At 33.6% G+C, this 9,977-nt stretch overlaps 1 protein-coding gene across 1 annotated transcript; it reads left to right on the top strand.

The window, feature by feature from the left end:
• Positions 1–1,223: 1,223 nt before the first annotated feature.
• Positions 1,224–6,257, top strand: LOC110277539 (putative disease resistance protein At3g14460). The gene is made up of 4 exons (XM_052257274.1): positions 1,224–4,411; positions 4,751–4,889; positions 5,231–5,393; positions 5,881–6,257. The coding sequence occupies exon 1, from the start codon at positions 1,237–1,239 to the stop codon at positions 4,405–4,407; it is 3,171 nt and encodes a 1,056-aa protein (XP_052113234.1). The 5' UTR covers positions 1,224–1,236; the 3' UTR covers positions 4,408–4,411; positions 4,751–4,889; positions 5,231–5,393; positions 5,881–6,257.
• The last annotated feature ends 3,720 nt before the right edge of the window (positions 6,258–9,977 follow it).

The raw sequence follows: 9,977 nt of genomic DNA, 5'->3' as shown, positions 1-9,977 counted from the left end.
TAAAAAGTAACCATTAAAGATAATTTTTTCTTGTATTTATTTTTGAATAGTTATATTGACTCATATAGTCATATATAAATTATCAGTTAATATTTTGTACAATATTTTTCACATATTATATTATTATATAATTTCTCTCTAAATAATATAGTATTTTAAATTTATATTACATAATATAATTAAGGACAATGCTAAATAACCAATAATTTTCTTAAATAACATGAATAACTACTAATTAAATATTGTTTTTGGGGGGCTTTTTTTTGTTTGTGTGTACAGTAAAATTCTCAAACAAATTGAAAGAAGAAGAAGAATTAATTGAATATGGAACTCCACTGATCACCTGCAGTCAACAAGTCAATTAGATATTTATATGAAATCTAAGCCACAACCACAAAAAAATGATGAGTTCCAAACAAACTAAGCATAAAATTAAGAAAAGTGCTTAAAGACAGGTACCGCGTGAAGCCAATGTCTAAACACTATTAGTTTCCACAAAGACTAGTTTCCATTGGTCGCACTTTAGATTTTTTGAATACTTTGTTTCATCCTTCAAAGAAGAAGATAAAAATGAAGTCAACTGCAAAGTCAGCTATGTGCCTATTATTGCTGAATACCTTTCTTTACCTTGCAGCATTATTGCAATATTGCTCTCTCTTCCTTACATTCTCAAAATCCAATCACTCACTCATTCATTTCCTGTTCTTCTGATCTGTATCATATCAATGGCTGAAGCACTTGTTGTTGGAGCTTTAGTTTCTGGCTTCGCCAACGTTGTTCTTGACCGGCTCATTTCACATGAGTTTGTCGACTTGGTGGTGGGCAAGAAGCTGGACCGGAAGTTGGTTGACAGGCTGAAGACTGCTATCTTGGCTGCCAAAGCTCTGGTTGCTGACGCTGAGCAGAAGCAGTTTGGACACGAACTCGTTAGAGAGTGGCTTGATAGTCTCAAGGATGCTCTCTACACTGCTGATGACTTGCTGGACCGTCTCTTTATCAAAGCTCAAATTCGCAACAAGACACGCATTCATCGTCCTCGCTTCCTTGATTTATCTGCTAGGGAGATGGTGACTAAGATAAACGAGGTGGTTAAAAGAATAGAAGATCTTCAGAAACTTAAAGATAGCCTTGGTCAAAGAGATTCCAACGGGTAGCTCCTCATGGAGAACTCCATCCACTTCTCTTGAAAGGGGGACTGTCTATGGCAGGGATGATGACAAACAGGCATTAATCAAGATGCTAAATGACAACAATGATCATAACTTGTCCGTCATCTCTATTGTTGGTATGGGTGGGGTTGGTAAAACAACTTTAGCACAATGGCTGTACAACAATAAGGATTTGATGGACGGGGTTGATCTGAAAGTATGGATTTGTGTTTCTGAAAATTTTGATGTTGTTGAGACTACTAAGAATGTTATAAAGGGGATCAATGCAGGTGTTTGTAGTCTTGAAAGCTTTGATTTACTTCAACAACATTTGAAGGAAAGACTGTCAGAAAAGAAGTTCTTCATTGTTTTGGACGATGTTTGGAGTGAAGATGCTGACATGTGGAATACTTTTATCACCCCTTTTCAACATGGGACAAAGGGGAGCACTGTTCTTGTAACTACCCGCAAGGTAAATGTTGGTCGAATAGTCCAACACTATAACTCTTACACTCTCAAGCAACTGTCAGATGATTATTGTTGGTCTATTTTTGCCGACAATGCATCCTTTCCTGAATCAAATGGAAGCTCAGAACTGGAAGGAATAGGTAAAAAGATTGTCAAGAGGTGTGATGGCTTGCCGTTAGCTGCAGAAACACTTGGACGCTTGTTGCGCTCAGAGCATCGTGTTGAAGAATGGAATCAAAGACTATTGAGTGACATTTGGGACTTTCCCGTGGAAAATTGTAAGATTGTTCCTGCCTTGTTATTAAGTTATCATCATCTTCCTACTCATTTAAAACGTTGCTTTGTTTATTGTTCATTGTATCCCAAAGATCATAAACTTGATAAAGATGAATTAATCTTGCTTTGGATTGCTGAAGACCTTTTACAACCACCGAGGGGACAAACTTTAGAAGAAGTTGGTTGCAAGTGTTTTGATTATTTGGCTTCAAGATTATTTTTCAAGCAGGTCGATAACGATGATGAGAAGTATTTTGTGATGCATGATCTCATGCATGACTTGGCAACTTTTCTTGCTGGAGATCTTTATTGTAGATTTGGTGAAAAAGAAGATATGAGTATTCTAACTCGGCATTTGTCATACAATCATTCAACCCCTGAGAAAATATGCTCCTCTAGTAAAAGTGAATCTTTGAGGACAATATTGTATATCAATGATGGAGATTGTTTCTTGAAAGCACGCGCAACATTACCATGTGACATATTGTTAAAGAATAAATACTTGAGAGTTTTGTCCTTTGATACACTCAATATATTTCCTGATTCAATAGCTAAAAAATTGATTCAATTGCGCTATTTGGATCTCTCTTCGAGTGATGTAATGATATTGCCCGAGTCATTATGCAACTTGTGCAATCTACAAACTTTGAAGTTAGAAGGCTGTTCAAAGCTGACTATGCTGCCCAATGGCATGTATAATCTTGTGAATTTGCGGCATCTTAATATAACGGGTACTCCTCTGAAAAAAATGCCAAAAGGAATGGGCAAATTAAAACAGTTGCGCATTTTAAGCAAGTTTGTGGTGGGAAAGCAAGAAGACAATGGAATCCAAGAGTTAGGAGGGCTTTTAAATCTTCATGGATCCCTTGAGATTCAGAAATTGAAGAATGTGGTTGATGCCAATCAGGCAAGGAATGCAAGGATAATAGATAAGAAGCACATTGAGTACTTATCGTTGAAATGGTGTTCAGGTGATGATATGGTTTCAAACACACATACTGATGAACAAGATATACTCCGGGGCTTGCAACCGGACACTGGCTTGAAGGAGTTGAAAATCAAGGGATACAAAGGTAAAATATTTCCAGATTGGATGGGGCATTCCTTGTACCAAAACATGACACGTGTATCTCTCGAGTCTTGCAAGAATTGCTGCATGCTGCCTTCACTTGGACAACTGCCATCTCTAAAGTCCCTGAGCATCAAAAGATTTGATCAACTAAAGAGCATTGGCAAGGAGTTTTACAAGAATGAAGGCCATCAACTTTCTTCGCCTGTTGCACCGTTTCCCTCACTGAAGAGTTTAGAGTTTGATAATATGCCAAGTTGGGAGGAGTGGCAGTTACCTGACTCAGAAGCCTTTCCTCAGCTTAAGAGCCTTCAAATAAGAGAGTGTGGAATGTTAAAGGGAGATATGGTTAATCAGGTATTAATGAGAATCATTTCTTCCTCATCGGATGTTTCCAAAGTGCGCCAACTGAAAATACAAGATGGAGATAGGAGTAAGATGACACTCGATGGGGATAGGTTATCAATTAGTCGATTTGAATGTGTGATGGAGTGTGCATTTAAGGCAAGGATCATGCACCATCTAACTTCCCTCCAAGAAATAGAAATCTCATGGTGTTCATCTGTTGTATCCTTGGGGGGCAATTGTTTACCCAAATCTTTGCAAAAGCTCACAATCTTTTATTGCGGCAAAATTGAATTACTCCAACAACAACAGAAATATGATTTGGTAGATCTACGAATATATGAAAGCTGTGATTCACTGACCTCATTGTCGTTGGATGCCTTTCCCAATCTCCAGAATCTCCAGATAGAACAGTGTTCAAATCTGGAATCAGTTTCAATGTCAGAGCCATCACACGCTGCTCTTCAACGTCTCTCCATCAAATGGTGCGACAAATTTGTGTCATTTCCGGAGGAAGGACTGGCTACGCTCAACTTGACTCATCTCGATGTTAGCTGGTGCCCGAAGTTGGAGGCATTGCCACGTGGCATGAATACTCTTCTCCCAAATTTAGAGTTTCTCCACATACAAGGTTGCCGAAACATTTGTAGGTGGCCAGAGGGTGGTTTGCCGGCTAACCTGAAAGAGCTTATTGTAGGAGAATGCGAGGAACACGTAAGGGGTCTATCATGGTTGGGCAACTTGGACAATCTCTCTCATCTCACCATTTCTGGTTTACGGTGTGAGAGCATAAAGTCATACCCAAAGGTGGGTTGGCTGCCTCGCCTTCCCTCCCTTACCACTCTACATATCAAACACTTTGATAATCTGGAGACATTGGAGTGCAACGAGCTTCTCCGCCTCACCTCCCTCCAACAACTACACATTTCATTCTGTCAGAAGCTGGAGAATATAGCAGGAGAAAAGCTGCCTCCCTCTCTCTTACTACTTCAAATTAGGCGCTGTGGTTTGCTGCACGAACACTGGAAGAACAAGCATCAACAAATTTGGTCCAAAATTTCCCACATTCCTACTATTCAATTTATCAATAGCGGTTTCTGAGCAGGTAATTCTCTAACCTTTATATTTGTCATGCTACCACAATTAAATTCACACATGCATAAATTTTCCTTTTTCTTCAAGTCAATCTTTTTCTCTTTCTATAAACATTAACCACTTGAACTCATATGCCAACTGGAAAATTTGCATTCTTTTCTTTCATTTATCGGGAAAGCTCTCAGTTTGCAGTTCTAGTTAAAGAAAGGAAACAGCCATTGTTATCTGTAATACTTGTTAACTCTCATATTTTATTCAAAAAATCGCATTTTTTGTGTCTCCAACAGTTGAGTGTTTATTTTTAAACAAATGGATGTATCAAATTTAATATTTTTACAATCTTCTGCAGGTAGCTTGTGCACATATCGATATGTAATCCTATACATTGCCCATACATCTTCATCTAATTCTAAGTTCATTTGTGGTGGTAATTAAGCTGGATTCAAGTTATTGTGGCACTCAGTATTGAAAAGCTTTGATTGTTGTTGGTATATTTCTCTATTCCTCTATAATTTTCTTTCTTTTGTGCTTTTTGCACAGAGAAAAAATAAATCATAACTTGATTTGTGGAAAGAAGAGAGTTATAAAATCGTGTTTCTGTCTTTGTCAATTCTTAATGATCATGGAGTTGCTGTTGTTGCAAGATTCATGTAGGATAGTGAAAGGAATCAGCATGCATAAGGTGTATAAGTTTTTTGCCCATAGATTGAATCTTACATAAAATAAATAGTAGTAGATATGCCTATAATAATCTATTTTTAATACTAAGAAAAGGTCCTGTAATAATAACTATTTCTTTCTTTTTGGATTTGGGCACGTTATCAAACAGATTTCCCAAGGTGATGAATGTATGTAGCTAATGCGGTCAAGATTCAAAGAATATGCTTTCCACATTTAAAGATGACAATCCTGTACCTGAAATAGTCATTAGAAGGAGAAGTTATAGTGATGCCATCAGACAACAATTTCATTCCTGTCAACTTCACTCAATGGTGAGTGCAGTTTATATTATTCATTAATAAACCAATGAGTGTCATTTCTAATGCATTCAAGTTTATTAAATGAATTTATAAAGACATCTGTAACGTCATTATTCATTAATAAAATCTGTTATCAAAGACAATCTTGATAAACTTTCTCCTTGTTAAAAAAAAAAATATATTATTAAGTCTGGGTTTTGAGTGTTTGATGGCTAGTCGATTTTGCTGAGAATGTCGAGCTTACTAGCTCTGCTTTTGAAAATTATGTGAGTTCTTAAATTCTACATCTAGTCTAATGATTGACTGCTTTTTTTTCAAACATTTCATGAACAGGATCATACTTTTACTAAATTGACAATTTTAAATTTTACGATTTGTTATGATACTCAAATAATATGCACTTTGGTATGGATTAAGTTTGACGAAATGGACCTCAATTTTCATTACCATATTGTTACTGGAATGATATTTTTTTTTTCTTTTTGGGTTGATTATGCAGTCACTATAAATCTGCAGTTGGGAGTGGTTCAACCTTGGATTGGGCTAAAACTTTGACAGCAAGTTCTAGATGTACTTTTTCATTCTGAATGGTTGGTCGATTAAGATAAGATTTGGAGGGTGGGATACGGCTTGCATGCGCAAAGTAGCTCTGGTTTTGTGATTTTTTCATCTTTTTTGTTTTACATTTATATGCATTAGTGTTTGGTTGTTTTGACTTATTGTAAACATGATTTGTGCACTTATTTAGGATTCTCTTGTATCCTTACTTGATTATAGTGGTACTTCTTTTTTGGTCTGAATGACCCGTGGTTTTTATCTCTCACAATGAGAGAATTTTCCACCTTAAAATTCGGGTGTTCTGTCCCTATTTCTATTTTTCTGGTTTCTGTTGTTCTATCGCTGCCACTGTTTTGAATATTGATATGCCAATTATTCTCTCAAACAGCTATTCCAATTGATGAGGTATTTGCCAAATCAATGTTTTTTTTTATTTCTGAAATTGAAAATCTTTTTTTTGCTTTCTAAATTGTAATATTTGGAATTTGTGTCCTTTTGCAACAGAAAAAGTACTTTTTCAAAAAAGAAGAAAGAAAGTACTTACACAATTTTGTATGAGACACTATCTATGTATTCATGAGATTTCATATGAATAAATATAATTAGGATTTAACTAACTTGTGCCCTAAGGGCACATTTTAAAAATACAATAATAGAAACTTTTAATGTTTTTGATGTATTCAATGCATTGAAATCGTAAAAAAGTTCATTTTTGTAATAACTTTTATAAAGCATTTCCTTTTATGGTATGCTTAATCTATCCCCTTAGGACACAAGTTAGCAAAACCCATATATTATGAATTGAATTTTATCAGATTTTTAACATGGGACTTGAAAAATGATATGGAAAGTAGGAAATAGTAAAGATAACATGTCAGTGATATTCAAAATTTATTATAAATTGTTAAGCTTGTCATGTTCGGTGACTCTGATGTCAAAAGCTTTAGTGTCCAAGTTTTTCTGCTTCTAAAAGAATATATATGGCAAGTATCACCTTCAGGATTTGATGGGTCTAACATCTCGGTTCATAACCCCTTTAATGTGTCCTGTTTGAATAAAGATCAAGTATGAGTGTATGACACAAGTTTGAAGAGATGTCTTTGTATGAAGGTGGCTACCGTGCTTGTGGATTCTGGTGGATTATCAAGCTTACTACCTTTGCTTTGAAAATTTGAGAGTTTTTAAACCTCACATCTAGTCTAACAATGGATAGCTTACTGTTCAAACAATTTTGTGATCATATTCTTGTTTACTTGGTGTGTTCAAATATTCATATAGAAGGAATCCACAAAAATAAGAATTTGCTTTCAATACTAAAAGCTATAAAGTATTGCTGTTGATTTATTTTCTGTTGATTAAAACATGCACTTATTTGACAGTTAGTTATCAGATTAAATAAATAGTAGATGCACATACTAACTCTTTCTAATTTGAACTTGTGTGCTGCCTATTTTCTTCTACTATGCTTTAGCTGATGTGATAAGATGTTCTTTTAATTTCAAGCCTAATTGTGATTCCTTTGAATTTTAGGCATATTATCATTCTCTTACTAGTTAATGTCAGCAACCATTAAAATGTGTACTGGGCAGCCTCTATGACAATGGCAAGTTGATGAGCATGTAATGACTTTTTGTAAAATATTCTTGTATCATTTGACATTATCTCAGCCTCAACCTCCATTGTGGTAATGTTATTTTCATCAATCTGATTTTGTGTTGCGAACCAAATCGGGACCATTACTGGGATTCATACTGGCTTATTTGGCAGCCTGCTATAATGTTGGCTGAACTCTAGTTATATATATTCAACAACAAAATGGTGAACTTTTTAAGCATCTTCTATTTGCTTTTATTTGTTGTTGTCTACTTTTCAAAAACAGATTCCTTGATGTGCAGACAACTAGGCTTCAACATGATTCCTGTGTTGATAGACTCACTTATGCTTTTGGTCATTGAAAACACAGCAGAGTTCAGCTCCATCGTGCATGCACTAATCTCAACTATATCCGTTGTGGTTTACTTCTGCTGCTTCAAGATGGATTATCCATCAATTCTAAACATACTCTGCTTCAAAATTTTCCAAATGAGGGTGCGCGGACTCTGCATTGCTATATGCACTTTAGTGTTCTGGATTGGAAACATAATTGTCACATACACACTGCCTGGTGATGCTCAGCTCAATCGGACTCGCCGGTGTCTTTGGCATGTATGCTGTTGCTTGTTTCATCTCCTGGATATTTGTGTTCTCGAAGGTTCCAGAAACAAATGGCATGCCCCTTGAAGTCATCACTGAATTCTTTGCTGTGGGTGCAAGGGGTAGGACAGCCTGCTTCTGCCAAGAATGTGTGACAAAATATAGATCTCATTCTCATGAGTTTAGCGTGTATGCATGCATGTCGGTTAGTGATTAAAAAATCAAACTAAGTAAATTGAAACTTAAAAAATGAGATTAAAATTCGAATATAACTTACTTTAACTTATGTAGTGATTAATTTAAATGAGAATCAAATAAATCAAAATTCAACATAATTTTTAGGGTAAAAAACGTAAATAAGCCAAGGGAGCTGAGAAATTACGCAAATCTGCCAAATTGGAAATTGCTTCACGAATGAGCCAAAGCACATTACTATATAATTCGAACCAGGTTGGTTCGAACTAACAAAACACATAATTCGAACCAAGGTAGCTCGAATATTAATGGAACAAGTGATGCATGTAATTCGAACCTAGTTAGTTCGAACTAGGATTGAGAGTAATTCGAACTAGGTGAGTTCGAATTACACGTTTGAACGCTTCAGCAAGTAATTCGAACCTAGTTGGTTCGAATTAGTCAAAGTTTGCCTCGAATAGTAATTCGATTTTTTAAATTATACTACAAATAATATTTTATCCTATGCAAAATAATTTTAAAAAAATAGCTTAAAAAATGTTAAGAGTACTATAAAAATTTGTAATGTTCTAATAACTTAGGTAAATACATGAATATACTCAAATTTTAAATAAAATATTCTACGTAGTCAATAATAATTTAGAAATGAAATAAAATATTTTATTCCATACAAAATAATTAAAAAATATATTTTATTCTATACAAAATAATTTTAAAAATGGCTTAAAAGATGTTATAAGTATTATAAAAGTTTGTAATATTCTAGTAATTTAGGTAAATACATGATAAAAATATTCTTTCTTTAATTTCTAAATTATTAGTGACTATGTAGAGTATTTCTTTAATGTCCTAAGTCATTAGAACATGACATATTTTTATAGTACTTCTGAAATTTTTTAAGCCATTTTTTAAATTATTTTGCATAGAATAAAATATTTTTTTGTGGTATAATTTAAATAAATTTATTAAAAAATATTCGTTAGCTATTAAGAATGGGCAGAAGAGTATTGTATAGAATTCGAATTGCTCACCATATAATTTGAATCAGAGTGATTCGAACTTCCACATGCGTAATTCGAATCATGTAATATCTCACCATATAATTTAAATAATTTTATTAAAAATTTATCATGAATATTTTTTAATAAATTAATTTAAATTATACCACAAAAAATATTTTATTCTATGCAAAATAATTTAAAAAATGGCTTAAAAATCTTAGAAGTACTATAAAATTTGTAATATCCTAATGACTTAGGACATTAAAGAAATACTCCACATAATCACTAATAATTTAGAAATTAAAGAAAAAATATTTTTATCATGTATTTACCTAAATCAATAGAATATTACAAACTTTTATAGTACTCATAACATCTTTTAAGCTATTTTTAAAATTATTTTGTATAGAATAAAATATATTTTTTAATTATTTTATATGGAATAAAATATTTTCTTTCATTTCTAAATTATTATTGACTATGTAGAATATTTTATTTAAAATTTGAGTACATGCATATATTTACCTAAGTTATTATAACATTACAAATTTTTATAGTACTCTTAACATTTTTTAAGCCATTTTTTTAAATTGTTTTGCATAGGATAAAATATTTTTTGTACTATAATTTAAAAAAATTTATTAAAAAA

Source organism: Arachis duranensis, chromosome 2 (genome assembly GCF_000817695.3).
Source record: "Arachis duranensis cultivar V14167 chromosome 2, aradu.V14167.gnm2.J7QH, whole genome shotgun sequence".
Lineage (NCBI taxonomy): Eukaryota > Viridiplantae > Streptophyta > Magnoliopsida > Fabales > Fabaceae > Arachis > Arachis duranensis.
Note: the sequence above shows the minus strand (reverse complement) of the source record. Positions and strands in the feature narration are given on the sequence as shown.